Source organism: Engystomops pustulosus, unplaced genomic scaffold (genome assembly GCF_040894005.1).
Source record: "Engystomops pustulosus unplaced genomic scaffold, aEngPut4.maternal MAT_SCAFFOLD_150, whole genome shotgun sequence".
Classification (NCBI taxonomy): domain Eukaryota; kingdom Metazoa; phylum Chordata; class Amphibia; order Anura; family Leptodactylidae; genus Engystomops; species Engystomops pustulosus.
Window position 1 is genome coordinate 169,384 of NW_027285030.1, and position 25,877 is coordinate 195,260.

At 42.9% G+C, this 25,877-nt stretch overlaps 1 protein-coding gene across 1 annotated transcript in view; it reads right to left on the reverse strand.

The window, feature by feature from the left end:
* Positions 1-25,877, reverse strand: part of LOC140108566 (ribonuclease T2-like) — a gene marked incomplete at its 5' end in the record, with an annotated part of 84,537 nt that overhangs the window by 50,908 nt on the left and 7,752 nt on the right. Inside the window, one exon of the mRNA XM_072131829.1 lies at positions 8,677-8,719. Coding sequence (XP_071987930.1) covers positions 8,677-8,719 — 43 coding nt within the window. The remainder of the gene's footprint in view (positions 1-8,676; positions 8,720-25,877) is intronic.

A 25,877-nucleotide genomic window follows, 5' to 3' on the forward strand; every position in this document is an offset into this window, starting at 1 on the left:
GATACTATGATGTAGGATGGTCCATAGCTTCCAAGCTGCCAATGAGTGTACTAAAGCCCAGTGGTTCCTAACCCACAAATGTCACTGGCAGCCATCCCCGAGAATGCCATACTGTATTATTCAGTGTTATTGATTTGGCAAAGTAGAAGGTTTCGATATCCAGAAAATCAAGTGTTAATGTCCGGAGGAGCTCCCGACCAGGCACACTCCCACAGTAGCCCCACGATAGCAAATACACAATAAATGTCAGTGCTCAACTCCGTATATCAAATGTGATACACAGATGGGTATTCTCACCACCTGTCGTCAGATTAAAAAAATCGAAAAAATAGCCAGCTTCCTGATTCACTTTCCGTTGTCCTCCACAGTGTCCAGCGTGTCTTATATGTCACCTCCTCGCTCGCGGTGCACAGCTGGTTCAGTCACCTGTGTTGGAATTTACAAACAGATAGTGCAGGATGCCAGGGTAAAGGACAAACTGCTTTTATTGTCTCTTGTACTTACAAGAGCACAGGATAACAACTTTCATGTAAAAATATCTTTAAAACGCCAAAGACATCACCTCGCCCGACCTAGGTTTCGACTCTTCAGGGGGATGGTCTTTGACACCATCTCCAGCGTTATAAGCACACAAAATTTGCATATTTAGGAGTTACATACAAATATAAAATATTTAAAACAAGCCAAAAAAGATTAAGTAGGTGGATAACAATTCCAGAATATTGAATCAAGTTCAAACAGTTAGATACTAGTATATTTGTTGGCGGAGCTTTCTTATATTTCTTCCGTTAATATGGTTCCAAAAAGCACAATATCCTTGCTGAGACCTAATTGGCAAAACCCTATTCATTTATACATCCCTCTGCTATCGCAAAAACCAGAAACCTGTATCTATTCTGATACCTTAATTTCACGTATGGACAACCAACCTCCAGCAACCAATCCTAGGGCACGGATGGTTCACACCCCCCACCACCCCCCGTCTGTTCACCAATCAGAATACTTCGGACCTAAGCAATCCTCCCCGTCTTCTTGTAATGAAGTCTCCCTTTCTATATAGAAATATATACATTGAACTAGAAATTCTAAATATATTTAGAATTCTAAATATATAAATTGAACTAGAATATCCTAAATTTCCAGGGATACAGTTCCTACAAGTAGTATTCAACCCACTGCAGATTTAGCAGGTTTGATAAGAAGCAAATAAGTTAGAGCCTTCAAACTTCAAACAAGAGCAGGATTTATTAACAGATGCATAAATCTTACAAACCAAAAAGTTATGTTGCTTAGTTATATTTTAATAAATTTTAAACATAAAAGTGTGGGTCAATTATTATTCAACCCCTAGGTTTAATATTTTTTGGAATAACCCTTGTTTGCAATTACAGCTAATAATTGTCTTTTATAAGACCTGATCAGGCCGGCACAGGTCTCTGGAGTTATCTTGGCCCACTCCTGCATACAGATCTTCTCCAAGTTATCTAGGTTCTTTGGGTGTCTCATGTGGACTTTAATCTTGAGCTCCTTCCACAGGTTTTTTCCCTCTTGAACCTTGGTTTTCTTGGCTGCGTTGGGTTGTTGTCTTGTTGGAAGATGAAATGACGACGCATCTTAAGATCCTTGATGGAGGAGAGGAGGTTCTTGGCCAAAATCTCCAAGTAGGCCGTGCTATCCATCTTCCCATGGATGCGGACCAGATGGCCAGGCCCCTTGGCTGAGAAGCAGCCCCACAGCATGATGCTGCCACCACCATGCTTGACTGTAGGGATGGTATTCTTGGGGTCGTATGCAGTGCCATCCAGTCTCCAAACGTTGCGTGTGTGGTTGGCGCCAAAGATCTCGATCTTGGTCTCATCAGACCAGAGAACCTTGCACCAGTCTGTCTCAGAGTCCTCCAAGTGATCATGAGCAAACTGTAAACGCGCCTTGACATGACGCTTTGAAAGTAAAGGTACCTTACGTGCTCGTCTGGAACAGAGACCATTGCGGTGGAGTACGTTACTTATGGTATTGACTGAAACCAATGTCCCCACTGCCATGAGATCTTGCCGGAGCTCCTTCCTTGTTGTCCTTGGGTTAGCCTTGACTCTTCGGACAAGCCTGGCCTCGGCACGGGAGGAAACTTTTTAAAGGCTGTCCAGGCCGTGGAAGGCTAACAGTAGTTCCATAAGCCTTCCACTTTCGGATGATGCTCCCAACAGTAAAGACAGGCAGGCCCAACTCCTTGGTAAGGGTTTTGTACCCCTTGCCAGCCTTGTGACCCTCCACAATCTTGTCTCTAATGGCCTTGGAATGCTCCTTTGTCTTTCCCATGTTGACCATGTATGAGTGGAGGAGGGTTTGGGGAGGGTCTTAAATAGTCAGAAAAGGCTTGAAAAACTGATTAATCCAAACATGTGAAGCTCATCGCTCTTTGTGTCTGAACTACTTCTTAATACTTTAGGGGAACCAAACACAATTTTGGTGGTTTGAGGGGTTGAATAATAATTGACCCATACTTTTACGTTTAAAGATCACCTTTCATCAGGTCTCTGTCACTATTTCTGTCACCACTACCTGTTGGAGCAGCTCACAAGGATCCCATCCCAGCCTTTATCTAGTCAATTCATACATTAATCATTATAAAATAATCTTTTCTTTATTATGTAAATGAGGCTGTCACATGGTCAGAGGTAGTGATGTCACCCTTTACCCATCCCCTCTCCTCCCCCTGCTCATGTCTGTGTGTAATGTATAGTAAAGCATTGCCAGTGTCTGTGCTGCATCTGCTGACATGCTGCATCCTCCCATACATATGTGAGAGACACAGACATCAGCTACACAAGTACCTGACATGTCCTGCTATAACATGGCTGTCTGGGGCTGTTGTATCTTTCACATACACATACACACAGGCTGCAGGGGGCGCCAGCACCAGGAAGCACATGGAAACATTACACAATTATACAGGCTGTCAGTCAAGCACTGGGTATGTTGCTGTACCTCCCACTCTTGAATAAGCTGGACAGTTTGAATATACTAATGATTCATTGGACATTTCACAGGACATTTGCATACAGCTTTAGAACCTCATTACTTAGGTTAACAGGCATGTAGAGGGATAGTGAAGGGGTAGAGGCAATGCTCTCTAATGGCAGTTTATGAAAATATATTTAGTTTAGGGGGTTATTTTGCCGGACGGGTTCTCTTTAAAATTTATTAAAATTTAACTGAGCAACATAACTTTTTGGTTTGTAAGATTTATGTATCTGTTAATAAAACCTGCTCTAGATTGAAGTTTGAAGGCTCTAACGTATTTGCTTCTTATCAAACCTGCAGGGTTGAATACTACTTGTAGGCACTGTATGTGATAAACATATCAAGCAACAATGAGCAATAGAATAAATCCTCCATTAAATGTCAGCTGCTTATCCCAGGAAGAGGTACGTCGCAGTCTCAACAACACTAAAATAGACAAATCAGCAGTCCCAGATGGCAAACACCCCTGTTTACTAATGAGATTGTGTGCTGTGATAGACAGACCATTATTTTTAATATTTGAAGATTCAATATGGTCAAGTTGCACAGGACTGGCACACTGTGGTGCCAATATTTAAAAAAAAAATCAAAAAGAGTCAAAAAGAAATCCTGGAGACTACAGACCTGTGTGTCTAACAAAGATTATAGAAATGTGTTTGTTGAAAAATATTTGAGGGGTTGGCTAGAGATGCTATCTTGGGGTATCTTGTATCTCACTGAAGTATCACTTTAGCACCATCCCTGGAGACATGTTTTGCCACAACCTATGTCATCTCCTGAGATGTGAAGGCTTAGGGGAAACCTTCTCTGCTCATTGAAAAAAACTAGTGAAAAGACATCACTGAGGGGCAGGGGCGCACCACCCATGAGGCGAGTTGAGACTTTCGTCTCAGGAGGCACCCTGTGGTGGTCAATGAGGGCGGCATCATGCAGGTCACTGATGTCGGCAAAGAGCAGCCAGTCTGAGCCAGGACATGTCATGATAAAATAATCATGACCATGGGATGTCCTGGCTAGGCATTAGTCAGTAGTAGCAGGCTCAATAGAGAGCAACATTAGTGTGGAGCCACAGATTGACTGTCAACTGTGCTGTGCAGCGCTGCAGTTGGAGTAAAAGCTGCTGCACAGCTCAGTACAGTCAGGGTCCTCCGCTTCCTTCACTCATTGATGAGGCCCCGCCCACAATTCCCGTGCCTCTGTGTACCAGGGAAGTGCTGAAAGTGGCTCCTAGGGGTCCCCTACCACCTCATGTGCAGAGGAAGCAGCTCATCTCACAGAGGAAGCTTTTGCTGCATGACACTATCTGCTGGAGGAGACGGAACAGAGGTGAGGGGAGGAGGGAGCCAGGGGACAGAAAAGAAAGAAGAGCAGGAAGTGCTCTGAGTGTCTTCTGTGTCCTGTGCCCCCCCCCTACTGCTACAGCCTGCACTCTTATCCTGGTGTGGGAGAGACAATGTCCCTTACTGGCTGTCTGACCACCTCTAACTATCTGCAGGAGAGGTAAGTGTACAATACTGTTTGTATGTAGAGCTGTAATAAGTAGAGCCTCTGTCTGTAATGTATATGTAGAGTTTGTGTCAGTAACATGTATGTAGTGCTTGTGTCTGTAATGCATACATAGAGCTTGTGTGAGTAACAGATCACGAAAATGAGGGATCCAATGGGGTCCCATAGACCTACGTCGGATCCTACATTGCTCAGTCAGACTAATGGAGCAGACGGCTGCGCATGACCGTTCTGCTCCATTAATCTCTATGGAGCTGGCGGAGATCGGTGAGCGCATTGCTCGGCGATCTCCGTCAGCTCCATAGAGATTAATGGAGCAGAATCGTCATGCCCATTCGGCTTCTCCATTAATCTGACGGAGCAACAAAGGGTCCGACGGAGGTCTATGGGACCCCTTTGGACCCCTCGTTTTCGTTATCTGTGGGGGTCTCAGCTCTAAAACTCCACTGATCAGCAAGTTAGGCCCTAACTTTTCTTCGTGGGAAAACCCCTTTAATGGATTCCCCACACAATATGGGAATAACTTGTTGATCAGTGGGGGTCAAGGACCACGAGAACGGTGGTTGTAGTACAACAAATGAATGGAACACTAGAAAGGACATGCCCTCGGACGCTCTGTTCATTGTCTATGGCACTGATGGAGAGGGCTGGGTACAGTGCTCGGATATCTCCAACAGTGCCATTGAGATGAGAAAAGTAGCAGGGAGCATGTGCGAACAGCTGCTCTTTCAATTTGCAATACAAGGACACTCCTTCTTGTGATCCGTGGGGGTTCCAATTGATTGTTTGCACTAATCATAGTAACTAGCTATTTGGCTGGCCGCGGTAGGGGGCGTTTTTCTATAGTTCGCCTCAGGCAGCAGAGAGGCTAGGTTCACCACTGCTGAGGGGCTCTTGAAACAGAGGAAAGGAGACTATGGATAACAAATATTATGCTACTACAATCTTTAAGTTTTGTCTGTTACATTACAGCCAACTACATTTCTTCCACATGTTAGTCGTTGTTGCTACTGAGCTAAATTTGAACAACCAAACCCCCTCTCCAGTAGTTGTGGAAAAGGAAAAAGAAAATTATTCATTCTTCAGATTTTTTGCACATTTTATGAGGGTCATTTACTGTACCATCTTAATTCTATGGATCATTATGATTATGGTGATAGCTCATTTAATTATACACTCACCGGCCACTTTATTAGGTACACCATGCTAGTAACGGGTTGGACCCCCTTTGGCCTTCAGAACTGCCTCAATTCTTCGTGGCATAGATTCAACAAGGTGCTGGAACCATTCCTCAGAGATTTTGGTCCATATTGACATGATGGCATCACACAGTTGCTGCAGATTTGTCGGCTGCACATCCATGATGCGAATCTCCCGTTCCACCACATCCCAAAGATGCTCTATTGCAGTGATGGCGAACCTTTTAGAGACCGAGTGCCCAAAATGCAAACCAGACCCACTTATTTATTGCAAAGTGCCAACACGGCAATTCTAGCATTAAATTATTAAAATCTTCTTGCTCCATGCTATACCACAGCTTTCAAGGGTCCTGAGGACACCAATATTTTTGACAAAAGGTGGGAAAATTCAGCTTCCCTGAACATGAAAAATTGTGGGGCCAAGAGCAAGAGCTTCAATGGCTCCCAATGATAATCTGACCATGTCCTCACCTTCTCTTCTTGCAGTCTCAGGTAGACCAAGATGCTTCACGTTTTGGGCTACTGGGCCTGCAGGAGAATCCTTCAAGTCCTGTCTGGTGAATTCTGTGCTGGGACAACAGCCTGAGTGCCCACTGAGAGGGCTCTGAGTGCCACCTCTGGCACCTGTGCCATAGGTTCGCCACCACTGCTCTATTGGATTGAGATCTGGTGACTGTGGAGGCTATTTGAGTACAGTGAACTCATTGTCATGTTCAAGAAACCAGTCTTAGATGATTCCAGCTTTATGACATGGCGCATTATCCTGCTGAAAGTAGCCATCAGATGTTGGGTACATTGTGGTCATAAAGGGATGGACATGGTCAGCAACAATACTCAGGTAGGCTGTGGCGTTGCAACGATGCTCAATTGGTACCAAGGGGCCCAAAGAGTGCCAAGAAAATATTCCCCACACCATGACACCACCACCACCAGCCTGAACCGTTGATACAAGGCAGGATGGATCCATGCTTTCATGTTGTTGACGCCAAATTCTGACCCTACCATCCGAATGTCGCAGCAGAAATCGAGACTCATCAGACCAGGCAACATTTTTCCAATCTTCTACTGTCCAATTTCGATGAGCTTGTGCAAATTGTAGCCTCAGTTTCCTGTTCTTAGCTGAAAGGAGTGGCACCCGGTGTGGTCTTCTGCTGCTGTAGCCCATCTGATTCAAAGTTCGACGTACTGTGCGTTCAAAGATGCTCTTCTGCCTACCTTGGTTGTAACGGGTGGCGATTTGAGTCACTGTTGCCTTTCTATCAGCTCGAACCAGTCTGCCCATTCTCCTCTGACATCAACAAGGCATTTCCGCCCACAGAACTGCCACTCACTGGATGTTTTTTCTTTTTCGGACCATTCTCTGTAAACCCTAGAGATGGTTGTGCGTGAAAATCCCAGTAGATCAGGAGTTTCTGAAATACTCAGACCAGCCCTTCTGGCACAAACAACCATGCCTCGTTCAAAGGCACTCAAATCACCTTTCTTCCCCATACTGATGCTCGGTTTGAACTGCAGAAGATTATCTTGACCATGTCTACATACCTAAATGCACTCAGTTGCCGCCATGTGATTGGCTGATTAGAAATTGAGTGTTAACGAGCAGTTGGACAGGTGTACCTAATAAAGTGGCCGGTGAGTGTATATATGGCTGTAGAATTCATTGGTGGCAGTGGGAGTATATATATATATATAGGTACACTAAGCAGGCTGCGCGATCTTGGGAACGAGGCCGGAGTTACTGCGCATGGAGCTGCGCGCGGAAGATCACAGAGTAGGCGGGGTAAAGCGGAGGACGTGAGGATTAGCTCTAAAAAGGGCTATCCTCACGTCCCATACATCCACCTACCGACCGATCTACCTTTATAGGTAGATTCGTGATGGTAGGTGCCCTTTAAATAGGTAGACAGAAATGCTAGATAGTGAAAGTGGGGATTTGTTTTTATTTCTTTGCAAGCTTACCTTTCTCTTTCCCTTTCTAATTGCCGATTTTATAATTGCCATTCTCAAAAGTATTGCATGACACTCGATCTATAGGACACTCATGCTATAGGACGATCTGCAGTCTATCAAGTAGTGGTGTATTTTTCCAGAACATAGACCTAGGTCCCAAAAAGAGCACCTGTTTGATCCCCAGGTTCATAGGCGCTGAGCCCACCAAATTCAGATCAGACCTGTATTGTGTGCTTCACAATTACAGGGTTCCACTGTTTGGTCTTGGGTGTAGATTGGCAATGGCAAAGCCAACTGCATAGTAAGGATGTCTTTATAGTAAATTAGTTCAGCTTACTTCTCTTAACGTGAAAAAAAAGCCCTAATTTTTCCGAATGTTGAGCCAGTAGCCAAACCTTTGGAAATTTAGTATTGTTGTTATGCAAACAAGATAGCATGTACCTGGACATTTCTACCAGGAATTTGGAGGGGCTACCTCCAGCATATTACCAGGATGTGTTGGGGTAATCTGCCTGCTCTTTGCCATCATATTCCATTGCCACCTTGCTCTCCTCCCTAGTTGCTTGGGTTTATAAAATATTTCTGTTTTAAATTCCAGGGAATTAAAGTCCTCCTCCTTGTCCACATCCTCCTCACGTAATCCTTAGTTTAGGCCATGCAATTTTCAGCATTCACTGACATTCTACAAGGGTGTGAGTGCACTACAGGATCGCTGATCTAACAGTATCTTTTATCCTACCCTTCAATTGGAACTGGAGACCTGTTGACCTAAGACCAGACTAGAAAACAGCAGTCCTCTAGAACGAACATATAATAGAGAAGACCCTCAGAGCAGAGTTATTAAACAGGAGATCCCATGCAGCAGACCCTTAGAGTTCACTAAAAACAAGACCCTCAGAGCTCACTAAGATACAGGAGATGCTCTGAACTCACTAAAATAGAGAACAGATAATAATTCCTTTTAAAAGCTACAATTAATAAAGTATAATTTATTATTTACCAGGTAGGTCTTTGAAGGCCTGATTCCAAACTTTTCCAGAACACTAAAAAATAAAAATATAATAAAAAAGTTATAAAATATATGCAATAAATATATACAATTTAGCTGCTAGATAACCATTATTTTGTATTGATTTATTCCACTAATAAGTCAATAAGCACAGAACAATTATGTAGTAAGAAATGAGCAACATCCATCTATTTCACCCAGTTCTCATAACATGTTTGCCTAATTTGTGTGAAACCAATCTACATAGTTGCAGCTGTGATTCTGCCAGTGAAGCCATAATGAGATATGGGAAAGATTCTTTATAAACATTTCAAAATAGGAAACTTAAACTGAAAAAATACTGAATATACTTAAGTATAAGCAAACTCGAGTATAAGCCGAGGAACCTCATTTTGACACAAAAAAACTGGGAAAACCTATTGACTCGAGTATAAGCCTGGCCATTTAGCCCACTGGGGGAAATCCCGGTGGGCCGACTGCTCTGGGGCTACTGCATTGCGAGGCCGGTCTGAAAAAAAAAAACGCTGAACTCACCTTTCTGACACTCCCCAGAAGCTCCGATGCTTTATCCAGTCCAGCTGGCAGTGACAGCTTTGTGTGCTGGCTGCGCACAGATTATTTCATCGGAAAGCGACTGACGTCACACTCTGTGTGCCCGCCGGAGCACACGGAGCTGTCACTGCCGGCCGGACTGGATAAGGCATTGGAGCTTCCGGGGAGCGTCGAAAAGGTGAGTTCAGAATTTATTGTTTTTATTTGCTGGGCGGGGGAATGGCTGTCTATGGAGAGAGAGCTGGCTGTATAAGGAGGGGGTGCTGGCTGGCTGTATACGGAGGGGGGAGCTGGCTGGCTGTATACGGAGGGGGGAGCTGGCTGGCTGTATATGGAGGGGGGAGCTGGCTTGCTGTATACGGAGGGGGGAGCTGGCTGGCTGTATACGAAGGGGGGAGCTGGCTGGCTGTATACGAAGGGGGGAGCTGGCTGGCTGTATACGGAGGGGGGAGCTGGCTGGCTGTATACGGAGGGGGAGTTGGCTGGCTGTATATGGAGGGGGGCTGACTGTATACTGAAGGGGGGCTGGGCTGGCTGGTTGTTTAATGAGGGGGAGATGGCTGTATACTGAGGGGGGGAAGGCTGGCTATATACTGAGAATGGCTGACTGTCTACTGAGAGGGGGCTGGCTGGCTTTATACTGAGGGGGAGATGGCTGTATACTGAGGGGGCTGGCTGTATACAGGGGGGCAGGCTGGCTGTATACTGATGGGGGCTGGATGGCTGTATACTGAGGGGGGGCTGGCTGTATACTGAGGGGGCTGGCTGGCTGTATACTGAGGGGCGGCAGGCTGGCTGTAAACTAAGGGAGGATGGCTGTATACTGAGGGAGGCTGGCTGTATAATGAGGGGGGGCTGACTGGGTGTATACTGAGGGGGAGATGGCTGTATACAGGGAGGGGCTAGCTGTATACGGAGGGGGCGCAGGCTGGATGTATACTGAGGGGAGACGGCTGTAAACTGAGGGGGCAGGCTGGCTGTATACTGATAGGGGCAGGCCGGGTTGTATACCAATAGGGGGGCAGGCTGGTTGTATACTAGGGTTGTATACAGCTGGCTGGCTGTATTCCATTCTTCCATTCTTGTACATAGGGGGCAGTATTATAATATATTTTACGTAGTGGCAAAATTATAGTAATTACATTCTTGTTTACCGGAGAAGGTATTGTAGTAGGGTGTAATTTGTGTATATGTAAGTCAGTATTAAGTTGTGTGCTTTTAAAAAAGAGGCTTTATTCCAGTATAATAGAGGTAACATGAGTCTTTGTCTGTGGTGTACATGTTGATTTAGACCATCTATCAACTATTTATGTGAAGTTTAATAGGTCCACCACATCACATGGCCATGCCTACTTGTTTTGAATCTGCCCACAGAATGGGGCCACTTCTAACTTTTTTTTCTAGGGCCACTTTAAATTCCCAGTGGTGCCAGAGGTGGCACTCAGAGCCCTTTCTGTGGGCACAGAGGCAGAGCCGGATCTACATTGGCGCTCCAGGAGCCCTTGCGCCGGGCCCTGGGATTAGCCCTCTCTCTATGGGGCCCCGGCATCTGCCATTGTAGATGGCAGTATCAGCTAATCAAAGTATGGGGCTGCTAAACGCTATTAGCAGCCCCATACTAACACGTACATCATATATAGTGCCTGTACCTTTAAGGCACTGACACCATAGAGTGGCAGAAGTGCATACAGAGTGACCTATCCCTGCACTTCCTGTCCTCCACAGATGGCCGAGAGAGAGAGACAGAGAGAGACAGAGAAAGAGAGAGAGAGAAGACACTGTATAGGGGACAGGGGAGGGTATAATTTATATATAGAGGAATCACTTTATAGGTGACTGGGGGGGTTAATTTATATATAGAGGAGTTAATGTATAGGGGACAGAAGGTGTAATTTATATATAGAGGAGCCACTGTTGGTAATATGCATTCATGATGCAGTGGTAATGGTAGCAGTGTGGTGGTATTACTCAGTCATGATGCAGTGGTAATGGTAGCGGTGTGGAGGTATTATTCATTCATGATGCAAGAGTAATGGTAGTAATGATGCGGGTGGGTTAGTTTGGATGCTGTCTCAGTTGGGAGGGCACCCCCCCCCCCCACCTTGGGGCGGCAATGCAGCTCTGGAAGTATAGATGTAGCACTGGGAACAGTGCAAACTCAGAAAATATCTTAAGGAAATCTGTTTTGTATATCGTATTGGTATAATGTTGCTATAATGTTGTATGCTGTATGTTGTATGCTAATTACCTCTTATAAGAGAGGACGGGATTAAGACATCAGCTACGCCCCGGAAGAAGCTGTGTCGGCGAAACCCAGGGTCGGGCAATCTTGTGGGGCTGGTGTCCTTTCTATAGATATGCGCATTTCTACTAAACGTTTGTGAGCAGTATTTAATTTTATTAAAGCATTTTATTAAGACATTCTACACAATTGGAGTGCGTGTTTCTTCTAGTGGTCCGCTGTAGTGAACGGTGGTAACAAGAGGAGGACCAAAAACTGCATCCACTTGGGTCTGAACAGTGGGCTACTCTTATCTGGAGAATCTGTGGATTTGTGCTGTGAGCAGAATGGAGGACAAACGAGAACAATTATTGTGAACGTTTGGAGTGAAAACCTCTGTGAACGTCTGGAGCTCCGGTCAGATAAGAAATCTATATATTTTTATTTCTATCTCTTAATATTTTAACATTGGGACTTCCGGATCAGTCCTGGACCGTTGTTTTAGCTCCGAGAGGGTTACAGTTAAGAGTGCAGCACTACACCCAAAGAGTTAACTATTTTCAGATCCAGAATAAGTTGTGTGCACCTTACATAAACTAAATTGTAAACTGTTTTTGGAAATTTCAAATGATTTTTTGTAAATTTTAAACTTCTTTTGTAACATTGGATGGTGGAACACAAATTGTAAACAATTATGGATGTATTTGAATTTCGCAGTGCTAATTTATCAGAATTTCCAATCTTCTTCCATAACCAAATGGAATCTAGTTTACAAACAGACGATCTGGAGAGCAATTTTAGAAGCCTGGAATTTCTGATGACAAAAGAACTAAACACTATGTGCGATGTAGCATCATTAGAAAATTTCTTAAAAGAGAAAAAACCCCGGAAGGGTTAAGATGGTAATTACCCCTTAATACGGATAAGAATGATGCACAAAAACATGCGGCTTGGGAAAATGTTTTGAACCAATGCTCTTTCAATGTAATGAGATTTATTATCGATGTTTGAACTCTTCTATAATTTTGTTGATAGTTTCTAGTTTCCTTTTTCTAACTAAAATTAGAACCATTTAAAGGTGTAGAGGATTACATTGAATTATCAAATATATGTCAGAAAAATGTGAAAACAGCTGAACAAGAGGTTAAGACAGGTAAATTTAAAAAATATAAAAAGATAAAAAAAAATTACATCTAAAACAATGTTTATAAATGGAATAATAAAAAACAACCAGAAGGGAGCACAATGAAGGAGATAGATAAGAAAATTCCCACTGATAAACAAGAAAGTTCACATTATACAGGCTATAAGAATTTTAACAGAGCCGGGGGGTTAGAAAATCAATACTCTAATCCAAGGAGGAACCCGAGATATAACCCCCAATTTGAGAGGGAGACCCAATATTGGAGAGATGATAGATCTAGGAACAACAGGTACACAAAAACTAATTATCAGCGGGACAGAGGCTATACAAATTTAGACACCTATGATGGAAGATCATACAAGGACAAACAGCATCAACATATACAATACGATAGACATACTTTAAGGCACCATTCTGACGAAAAATGGCATACACCAAAGAAACAGTGGAGGAATCATGCAGAAAGTCGAGGGACCAATTACAATATGCATAACAGATTTGCCCCATTGTTGGCATATGAAGAAAGCCCCAACCAGAACAAACAAAATTTTGCCCATCAGAGAATTGGAAATGGCCACCTAGACAATATGAGAACCGGGAAAAGAAAACTAGAACAGTCCAGTTCCACCATCAGCGGGATTCCACCCACTATCATCTCACAGGTCTTGACTGGCAACTTCTCTGGTCTCCTGACCAGAGGACAATGAGGTGCACTGACTTCACATGGCACAGCCGTATGCTGTTGCCGTTGGTTGCCCCTAGCAACCACATCTTTGCGCTGCTGCATACACGCTGCAACACGTGGCCACTTGGCCGCAGGACATTCCGCCACACACCGGTTCATCCGTAGACATCTGCAAGGCTGCTCCCGTCGGTTGCCCCCGGCAACGGCACATAGCAACCTCTCCTCAGGAACTGCAGACCGATCACAGACATCTCGAACCATCGGCTGGGATCCGCTCGGCTTGGCATTTGGGGTCTCCATAACCCAAATGGCTTCTGGCATTCCAAGGTCCTCCCACATCATCTGCCGCCAGCGTCTCTGGAACTCATCCATCGGACCCATGGCGATTACTCCCACAGCAAACAAGCAGTTTCTGTATATCTCTCACACCAAGACAAATCTTCCCGTGACCACAGCGCCTCCAGCAGCAGGAACAACAGTCTCTCACATGAGGGCTACTGGCCCTTTAAATCTCGCTGTGTGTGCTGATTTCCATGCCATAGCATACCGCCACCATATGTAAGGGATTAGCTCCGGGGATCGTCGTCTCCTAAGCAGACGACCAGCACACACAGGGAATTCACACAATGTGAGTAAGGTTAAAACTGGCCTCAGCCAGCTTTATTTGGCAGTGCACAAACTCAAAACATAAAATAATACCTAAGCCTCTCCGGCACTTACTATACATCGAGGTTCCCTACCTCACCAGGTGCTGGCCTACTGCCAGCCACCCCAAAAACACAGTAACAGTTCACTGCCACCGCTCCACAGGCCTTTGCCATAGCCTGTCTCTTCCCCAGGGTGGAGCCCAGTGTGAAGTCTGCCCCATGTATTAGTGCAGCCCCTCCAGCTGAAAACTAATCAACTTAATTAGACAGACCCAACTTTTCCAGGTCTGTCTTCTACTCAGCTTTTCATAAGGCAAAATGCACATTTTACGCCCAAAAGCTTCTCTAGTGGCAGCCACCCTGCCACACATCCTAAGAGAAATAGATGTAGGAATGGACATGGACATCATTTTATGTTCATGTGATGTATCAGCTCTATATACGTCAATCCCCCAACAAGGTGTTTTAGCCATCAAAGAAAAATTGGAAAACATCAGGGACATTGGATGGGAGAAAAGATATTTCTTGCTGCAGGCGATTAAATTTTGCCTGCAACACAATTACTTCTGGTTCGATGAATGTTTCTATGTACATGGAAAAATGGGAGGAGGAGTTTATTTTTGGATCTAATAAACAATATAGGGACAACTTAGTGTTATTTAAACGCTACATTGATGATTGTGTAATAATTTGGAAGGGTACCCACAGACAACAGGGGGATTTCATCAAATACATCAATAATAATGACTACAACTTAAAATTTACGTATGAGAAGAATGATAGTAGTATTCACTTCTTGGACCTTGAACTCTTTCGTGAGGGGACAAAATAAAAAGTAGGAATTATTTTAAACCTATTGTTGTTAACAGCTACATACACGCGATACGGACCGTAAAGCACTGTTGGAACCCAAGCAAAGGCAAAATGCCGATCATCCGAGATTGGTAACCACGTACTGTGATGATTGGAACAAGATTCGCTCCTTACTTACCACAAACTGGAATTTCTTAAGAAGTGATGAACGCCTCAAGATCTTCACCCCGGATAAACCTCCTTTAACGGCTCGACGAGCTAAGAACCTAAAAGTTGTCCTATCACGCAGTCATTTTGAAAGACCAATACGACATATAGGGAGAAGAGAAAGGACGAAGGGTTCGTTTCCATGTGGTTCTTGCTCGATCTGTCCCCTTGTACAACCAAAAAAGGAATTTACCAACCCTCTGAATCAAGACCTGTTCTCCCTGAGAAACTTCATCAATTGTCGAACTCGGAACGTTATTTACGCACTTATTTGTCCCTGTAAAAAGGTCTATGTGGGCCAAACCTCACAGGAGCTGCGCAAAAGGGTGCAACAACACTTATCAACAATGATGATTGCCACGTCTTATTTTCAACAAGACAAACCCCTGTCCACGGTGGCAGATCACTTTAGAAGATTCCACCGAGGTATAACATTGGGGATCCAAGTAATAGGTCTAGATCACGTTCGGCCCAACCAACGAGGGGGAGACAACACCCCGGCCCTCCTACGTTGTGAGAGCCGTTGGATCTACATGCTTAACAGTCTAGCACCAAGAGGGCTCAATGAGGACCTCCTTTTTACTGGGTTTTATAGGCCCCTTTAATTTTATATCCATCGATTCTCCCTCTTCTCCTCTTCCTTTCCCCCTTGAGATGGCTTTCCTTCCCCATTGGTCTTGTGAAGTTTGGTGCAGGTCATCTGTTTGTCCTCTGGATCATAATATTATAACTCTGTACGTTTCTATTCTGTACATTGTTTATATATTTTTGCAGGACTTCATATTATTGTGTACATGTATGGCAGCTGCCAGCATGTGGGTACTATATTCCTTCGTTTCTACATTCCATATGAGTCATCAGCATAGACACTCATGGATGCACAAGTCCCGTCCTATCACGTATGTATGTCATGGTAGGTATCTACTTACCTCTTATTTAGCACAACACACAACTTTTGTGGGGTCCTTTCTTTCAATTTTTACATTTCCCCTCCTTATGGGCTTTGGATCGATTTTCGACCCACTCCCTCCTTCACACACTTTTTCGGTTACTTACCCATTTCTTGGGTGTCTCTGGCTTTCTGCATTTCTTCCATTGTATTGGTGTACTTCTACATCACTCATACATATATATTTCTATTCCCTTCACACATTTGCTCTCTACATATATTGTACTCATTATGCACTTTTTACTACTTTTTCAGTATCCAGCACATTAATCTACGTTGGAAAATTCGATGAAACAACTTCTTTCCTCTAAGGACCTGCTAGATGTTCGCCTGCTAGACCAATCGATTCCAAACATCCGTGTACTTGGGACCATGATCTTCAGAGACCGTCTTCTCTCACTGAACTTACCTTGCTACAAGCCTTTTCCTCCAGTTGCGTCTTCAGACCTCACTAACCATGGACATACCCTTTTGTTTTCAATAATTTTTATTGAGTTTTTTAAAGCAATAAAACATTTTAAAACATGAAATTTTGTTTGTCAGTTATGTAGCAACATAGATACATTTTTCATAAAGTACACAATATGTATATTCTTATAATTAGCTTAAATAGCCCAGCAAAGATCTCTGAAGCTGAGGCTCTCTAATACATCCAAATCCTTCTGACAATACAGTAAAACCAAAAAAAAAAAAAAAAAAAAATGAGGGGAGAATGGAAGGAAGAGAGGGGAGGGAGATTGGGTACCCCTGGCCTGGGGTGAGAGTCCGAAAAAGGACCTAAAATACCAGAAACACTACTCATTCAGTAGAGGAATATGTGATCCAGTCTTGCCAAATTTTTTTAAAAATCGCTTCTTTATCATGTAACATACTGAATAACTTATCGTTAATCATAATCCAATTTAGCTTAGATTTTACCAAGTGTAATGGAACAACAGCTTTTTTCCACAAAGTTGCTATTGCAATCTTAGCTGCTAAGAAAAGATTAGAAGTAAATCTATGTTGTGCAATCGAGAGGTCTGGTATTGTTCCATTCAGAAGTGCGTACACAGGAGAAAGCTTAAGATTTATTTGCGTTATGGAATATAACATATTATATATGCGTCTCCAGAATCGCTTGACCTTAGGACAATGCCACCATATGTGAGCATGAGTGCCCTCCATCCCGCACCCTCTAAAACATTGAGATGATACTGTGGGAAAAATTTTTGACAGGCGAGAGGGCACCATGTACCATCGTGAAAAGACTTTAAAGTTTGCCTCCACTAAATTAGCATTTATCGAAATCTTAAAGGTGCGCTCTGCCATGTCTTGCCACTCTCTCATTGTTAGGTTGATAGCAAAATCCTTTTCCCACTCTAGCATATAAAGAAGTTTATTGACAGAAGAAACCATCATAGTATATATTTGGGATAAAATACCTCTCCCCGTGTTACTGTGTAAACAGAGTGTTTCAAACATTGTTCTAAGACTTATATCAGGAGTTACTTTCGTAAGCGATTGCAAAAAATGTGTAATTTGGGAAAATCTGAACAATTCTGTATCTGGAAGATTATGTATAGAGCGAAAGTACGACACAGACCGTATTCCCAGCCTATCAATAAAGTCAGCGATTCTATATAGGCCTTTGTCCAACCACCATTGAAAGGCTGATGGTGTTAAGCCCGGAGTAAATCTTGGATTGGAGAAAAGCCTTGCAGCTGGTGTATGAGAAGAAACCATCTTAAATCTTCGCTTCAACCTATCCCAAATTGCTAAGTTAGAAGAGAGGAGTGGGCACATTATAGCCGGCCTGTCTTTAGGCGCCATCCAAGGTAGTAGATCTATAGGAGTCGGGGAGCATGCCGTTTGTTCAATAAGACCCCACAGAGGGAGTCTAGACCCTCTGTGTAGAGAAACCAATGGAGCTAGTCTAGCTACATAGTAATATTTTGTAACATTTGGAACCCCCAGTCCCCCATCTATTCTTGGGGTGTACATAGTGGTTTGCACTATCCTACTACGTTTTTGCCCCATATAAATTTATTAAACATAGATTGGAGATTCTTCAAATATAATCCTGGAATATCAATAGGTATAGTACGAAAAAAGTAAAGCAGGCGAGGTAACAAAGTCATCTTTAATGCCGCGATGCGACCAAGCCATGATATCTGCAAGGAGGACCAAACTCTCAGCTCATCTAAAAATTTGTTGTATAGTGGTTTGAAATTCGCTTCGAATAACTTGGTGAAATTTGACGTCAGATTGACCCCTAAATAGGAGATTTTATCTTCCCTCCAGCGCATCTGAAAATTTAGTTGTATTAATTTAGCCATGCGAGTGGGGATAGTTAAATTTAGGGCTACAGATTTGTCATGGTTAATCATAAGGCCTGAAAGGGAACCGAACCTATCCAGAACCTGATACAGATTTGGTAGCGTAGTTAGAGGGGATGTTATCATAAATAAAATATCGTCCGCGAACAAGGCACACTTATGTTCCCTACCTCCCACTCCAATTCCCTTAATATTGCAGTTTATCCTAACCAAATGGGCTAAGGGTTCAATGGCTAGTATAAAAAGAATGGGAGAAAGGGGACATCCCTGTCTAGTTCCACATTTGATCCTTATGCGATCTGACATGAACCCCTTAATATTAACTTCTGCAGTTGGAGCGGAGTACAAGCTAGACAGTATTGTTATAAACTTTTGCCCGAAACCCCAACGTTTGAGTATATAAAAAAGATAATCCCATTGGAGGGAATCAAATGCTTTATGGATATCAATTGCTAAACACATAGCCTGTTTTGGTGGGGTGTTATCCCACTTAGCGTGAACCAGGGAGATCAAATCTATCACTCTCCGGGTTTGGTCTGCTGCCTGTCTGTGGGGTACAAAACCCACCTGATCAGTATGGATATATCCCTCCAGAAAAGTGTTAATTCTCATGGCCAGGATTTTTGTAAGGATTTTCACATCATTATTAATCAAAGATATTGGCCTATAATTTTGGCAGTTAGTGCTATCTTTCTCTGGCTTGGGTATTAGAGAAATATGAGCCGCTAGGGCTCCCGGGAAGGGAATGGACATACCCTTTTAACCATGGCCAGACGCTCTGCCTATTATTACCCTGAGCCCTTTTGCCACACAGTGGTGATTTTGTGGCGACCCTCTGGGGCTCCGATCTGGACAGCGATTGGCTACACTTACGTGCTAGTCTGCATTAGTCGTTACCTTACTGTATTATGTTTTGGATTTTTGTGGTTCCCATGCCCGTGGGACGAGTCCCACCTGCATCTTACCTGCTTTTTGGCCTCTAGTTATAACTTCATCCTTGTATATTACCTGCTGTGTCATTCCATCTATGTATATATTTTCTTCTTTATGCGGTACAGCAAAACATATATGTTGTTGCCATTCATGCATTACCAGGCTGATGATATCCGCACTATGATAATTAGGTGATTTTGAATTTTCGTTACTGGTCAAGCAATGTGGCAGCCCACTAAATTCTTATGTTTACCATCTGGCCGCACAACATTGGGAACCCTGTCTAGAAACAATCTATGCTCTTCTACACTTTATATCACTTTGTCGCTCTCATTGTTTGGGTATTTTTTGTTAATAGGGTCATATTTCGTCGCTCTGTTGGTGTGTGTGGGCTAGGTACGGCCTTAACTTGTACCTTAAATTAAATATATATATCTTTTAGCATTATTCATGGTATTCAGTTGCTCTTTTATTATACACATAATTGTTCACCTGTTTATTGCAGAACTTCACTGTGCTTGTACTCCGCCGTCCAGAGGGTTGCAGATGTATTGGCCATTATTCTCTTTTTAGAATGTATCTACTTTGTTGATCATCATTTATATTTTCTCCGTCTTGTGTTATACTGCTTCACTTAGCGATCTCGTATCGCTCTTGACTTTTTCTAGATAACTCGAGCGTAACTCTTGTATTTCAGTACTTCGATCTATTCAGGTTCTTCTATATATATATTGTCATCTTTTTTGATTTACTTTATTGTACTGCACATATACTCAAAAATCCGCGATGCAGGTTGTGTTATTCTTCAGCGCATGCGCACTTACCTGTCACATGACTCGGATTACTTTCGCACATGCGCGGTCCACCTTATCACACGCTGTTTCCAGCTGGTATTCAATCCATTCGGGCCAGCAGGTGAGATTTTTTCTTGGGGGGGGGGGGGGTTGTTCCCGTGGGCGGGGGAACCACATATAAACGGGACCACTGTCGTATTGAGCCACACACCCCTGAGGAAGTCACCAGAGTAGGTGACGATATGCGTGGGGTTCGCTCCTCTCTCTCTTCCCCCACTCCGACCATGCCTATCTGCCTCTCACATCTTATCATGTGGATCCACATTGGGTATTGTATACTTTAGGTACTCAGGCAGCCACACACAGGACTGCTTGGTTTACCTTTGCACTGGTCACTTTTTATATGCGCATATATTTTTTGCTGCAGTCTGATGCTATCCAGTCATATCCAGCATCCTTGCTTGTCCTATATTGCATACTCGCTTCTTTGATTTAGTCGGTTGTGGGCTAGGGAGCCCAGGACAAACAGGTCCTGGGTGGTTAAGTACACCTTGCATGGTGCACTTTTTTAGTGTTTTTATTCATATGTGGTCGTGTTGTTACATTGTTTATTTATGTGTATTAATAAAGCTTTTTTGATACTATTCCAGTCCACTATACGTATCCTCTCTCGTCTCCTTTTTCTGGTTATATGAATTTCTAGGATACGTGGACCATACCTCTATTTTTTACATTGGTAGTGCCTGTCCCACTCTTGGTTTAGCTACATACAATTCGACAGTTGTCACCATAGGCCTTGGGTAAACAACATCCCCAGGGGACAAATCAGAAGGGTCGAGAAAAATTGTATGAATGAGGAAGATATAGAAAAACATACCCAGGTGATAAAAGAAAGAATTAGGGAAGAACTCTTCAGTGAGAGAGTAAAAGATAAAGAAAAAGAGAGTGAGAATGGGGACAAGATAAACCCCCTTTTTGTCACAACCTACTCTAAAAATGCACTAAAAGTCAGAACCATAATTAAAAAGCATTGGCATATATTGAAAAGCGACCAAAATGGAAGGCAAATTCACACACTGTAAATGCTGAAAGGCATGCAAAGAAACTAGACAGATTTCTAAACCAGATAATAAGAATATAAAATACAATGGACAAGATATAATACTAAAAGAAAATATGAGTTGCAATACCACCAATTTAATGTATCTCTTGATTTGCCTTTGCGGCATGGGGTATGTAGGCAGAACTAGTCGTAAGATCAAATCCAGGGTGGCAGAGCATTGCCGCAATATCAGGAAAGGTATCACGAATCATAGTGTTCTGGCACATTTTAAGAAATGTCACAATTCAAACCCACAGGGCACTTATTTCACAGCCATAGAGAAAGTTAGGACACACTGGCGAGGAGAACATATCAACACAAAAGGGAGGGATATTGGATACACAAATTACACACATTGGCACCTAGAGGATTAATTATAGATTTTGAATTGAAATGTTTTCTAAAAGAGGATTAAAATACACGGATCACAGAGCTTTAGTCGAAGTCACATTTTTACCCTTGTTTTTTTGGTTGCAGACTACATTCATAAAACCTTGCATTATTATAAAATTATGGGAATCCCCACTGCTAATATTTAGAAATATTCCAAAAGAAATTTATATACCCACAAATACTGCACTTTAGCGGTGAACTTGATACTACACTACTAGACAATATTGAATGCATACCTAATATTTGGATGGTTGAATGTGTGCAGTAACTACCTACATGTCTACCTACATATAGAAAATAGATAATTGTTGAATCATAGAAAAATATGGATGTGCTAAACAGAATAGTCGAATCTTCTTTTTCGACCTATGGGTAATCTCTGCTGTAGACAGTAGAGAAGCGTGGACTGTTAAACAGACTAGGAACAGTGATGCGGCGTTGCCGTTCTCTATGTTGATTTCTGTGCTTATATGTTGAGCAGTATACCTGGGGGCGGCAATGCAGCTCTGGAAGTATAGGTGTAGTGTATAGGTGTTGCACTGGGAACAGTGCAAACTCAGAAAATATGCCTGCAGCTAATTTGAGCAGGTCACGTTGACATCTTAAGGAAATCTGTTTTGTATATTGTATTGTTATAATGTTGCTATAATGTTGTATGCTGTATGCTAATTACCTCTTATAAGAGAGGACGGGAGTTAGACACCAGCTACGCCCCGGAAGAAGCTGTGTCGGCATTTTATGAAGACATTCTCCACGATTGGAGTGCGTGTTTCTTCTAGTGGTCCGCTGTGGTGAACGGTGGTAACAATAGGAGGAACGAAAACTATATCCACTTGGGTCTGAATATGGGCTGCTCTTATCTGGAGAATCTGTGGATTTGTGCTGTGAGCAGAACGGAGGACAAACAAGAACAATTATTGTGAACGTTTGGAGTGAAAACCTCTGTGAACGTCTGGAGCTCCGGTCAGATAAGAAATCTATATATTTTTATTTCTATCTCTTTATATTTTAACATTGGGACTTCCGGATCAGTCCTGGACCGTTGTTTTAGCTCCGAGAGGGTTAAAGTTAAGAGTGCAGAACTACACCCAAAGAGTTAATGATAGTGGTCTAGTCATGTATTCATGATGCAGTGGTGATGGTAGTGGTGTGGTGGTATTATTCAGTCATGACACAGTGGTAATGGTAGCGGTGTAGTAGTATTATTCAGTCATGATGCAGTGGTAATGGTAGCGGTGTGGTGGTATTATTCAGTCATGACACAGTGGCAATGGTAGCGGTGTAGTAGTATTTTTCAGTCATGATGCAGTGGTAATGGTAGTGGTGGTTATAGGGTGGTAGAGGGTTAAAGTTAAGAGTGCAGCACTAGACCCAAAGAGTTAATGATAGTGGTCTAGTCGTGTATTCATGATGCAGTGGTGATGGTAATGGTGTGGTGGTATTATTCAGTCATGATGCCGTGGCAATGGTAGTGGTGTGGTGGTATTATTCAGTCATGATGCCGTGGCAAAGGTAGTGGTGTGGTGGTATTATTCAGTCATGATGCAGTGGTAATTGTAGCGGTGTGGAGGTATTATTCAGTCATGATGCAGTGGTAATGGTAGCGGTGTGGTGGTGTTATTCAGTATGATATATGTGGGGGCACAGTGTGGTCAGTTGTGGTGTGAGGGGTATATATGATATATGTGGGGGGCACAGTGTGGTCAGTTGTGGTGTGAGGGGTATATATGATATATGTGGGGGCACAATGTGGTCAGTTTTGTTGTGAGGGTTATATATGATATATGTGGGGGCACAGTGTGGTCAGTTGTGGTGTGATAGGTATATATGATATATGGTGGGGTACAGTGTGGTAAGTTGTGGTGTGATAGGTATATATGATATATGGTGGGGTACAGTGTGGTAAGTTGTGGTGTGTGGGGTATATATGATGTTAGGGGCACAGTGTGGTCAGTTGTGGTGTGAGGGGTATATATGATATAAGTGTTGGGTATAGTGTGGTCAGTTGTGGTGTGAGGGGTATATATGATATATGTGGGGTACAGTGTGGTCAGTTGTGGTGTGAGGGGTATATATGATATATGGTGGGGTACAGTGAGGTAAGTTGTGGTGTGAGGGGTATATATGATATATGTGGAGGGCACAAGGGTGGTCAGTTGTGGTGTGAGGGGTATATATGATATATGTGGGGGCATAGTGTGGTCAGTTGTGGTGGGAGGGGTATATATGATATATGTGAGGAGTACAGTGTGGTCAGTTGTGGTGTGAGGGGCATATATGATATATGTGAGGGTTACAGTGTGATCAGTTGTGGTATGAGGGGTATATATGATATATGTGGAGGGCACAATGTGGTCAGTTGTGGTGTGAGGGGTATATATGATATATGTGGGGGTACAGTGTGGTCAGTTTTGGTGTGAGGGTTATATATGATATATGTGGGGGATACAGTGTGGTCAGTTGTGGTGGGAGGGGTAAATATGATATGTGTATTAGGTTGGTGCCAACCATATCTGTTTTATGAACCTGCACAGATGAGTAATGGATGGAAGAAGTCTCCTGGAAGATCAGACCAAAGGGAAGAGACAATATCAGGGACGTCACCTGTAAATGATTGGATTACACTGCAGCCTCTATGCAGGACTGGTATCTACTACTATATGGTCACTATATGCTGGTACATACTGGTCTGTGTGTAGGTTATCATATAGTATTGCAGTATTATTCAGTCATTATGTAGTGGTATTAGGTTGGTGCCAACCATATCTGTTTTATGAACCTGCACAGATGAGTAATGGATGGAAGAAGTCTCCTGGAAGATCAGACCAAAGGGAAGAGACAATATCAGGGACGTCACCTGTAAATGATTGGATTACACTGCAGCCTCTGTGCAGGACTGGTATCTACTACTATATGGTCACTATATGCTGGTACATACTGGTCTGTGTGTAGGTTATCATATAGTATTGCAGTATTATTCAGTCATTATGTAGTGGTAATAATCATGATGTGCACGGTGGTGTTTATATAATAATATGGCAGTAAAGATCATCAGAAAGTGGAGTTTATATGTGGTAATGTATTGGTAATACAGGTCTGTGTGTAGAGTCTTCTGCTCATTAACAGTATGTTGGTATTTTCTTCATGTGATGCTGTGGGTTGCAGCTTGGAGGGATCATTTGCATATTGTAGCGCTATTGTTTGTAATATTGATAGTTTTAATTGGTTATAGTATGGTATAGTATAGCATATATAATATCATTATATGGTAATAGTATCGCGGGAGTATATTTTGATTTCTCATGGACCAAAATTTAAATTGTTTCATAAATTCTCACCTTTACTAAACCAATCTAAATTAAAGATACCAATGTTTCTAATTTTTTTTAAAGCTTGAGCTGTTATTTGAAACACTGTGGTATCTTTTTTTCTCATATATTGTTGTGGGAGGGGCCCCCGCATCGGCTGCCAAGCTGGGGGGGGCCCCATCCTAGATGAAGTGCTCCATACCGATGGGACCCTTAATCTGGCCCTGCACCCAGGCCATCACCCCAGCACACCAGGCAGGACTCAAAGAATCTTCCTGCAGTTTCAATCAAATTAAAAGATGCTGCTTTTAGTCATATGTTAAAGTTATAATTACTTGGCTACTTGGGAATGTAGGAAGAGATAGAATGAGTAGCCAGGGCCGAATTATATTTGGAGGATCTTCTGCTGGCCCCATGATTCTCAATGTACAAAGGGACACTGGAATGAAGCTGAAATGATGCAACTTTTCATTCTTGTCCTCAGGAGGCCAATATGATCAAATGTTGTTGAGGAACAGGGAGCAAAAAAAGTTGCTTTAATTTTTGGTTGGCACTTTGCAATAAGGAAGGGGTGGTTTTGGTTGCAGTTTGGGCACAAAGCCGCTAAAAGGTTCGCCATCACTGCCTTAGTATATAGCTGGCTGGTCCCAGTATATAGCAAGCCAGCCCCTGCCCCGAGTACATAGCCACCTAGACCCTGCCCCCAGTATATTGCAAGCAGCACATGCCCCCTAGTATATAGCCAGCTGGCCCCTGTCCCCAGTATATGGAAAGCAGTTGGCAGTTGGCAAGCAGCTGACTAGTGTAGCACAGATACCAGAATTACTACTCGATACCGATATGATATGTTAAAGAAAACATGGGGATGTGACAATACCCTTAACATTCAAATAATATATTTTTTGTTTTCTTGCAATTTTCTTGAAACTATGGGGCAGATTTATCAAGTGTCTGAAAGTCAGAATATTTCCAGTTGTCCATGGCAACCAATCACAGCTATTCATGAGCACTGGTAAAATGAAAGCTGAGCTGTGATTGGTTGCCATGGGCAACTGGAAATATTCTGACTTTCAGACACTTGATAAATCTGCCCCATTGTGTTTAGAAATGCAAAGCAAATGTCTGGGGT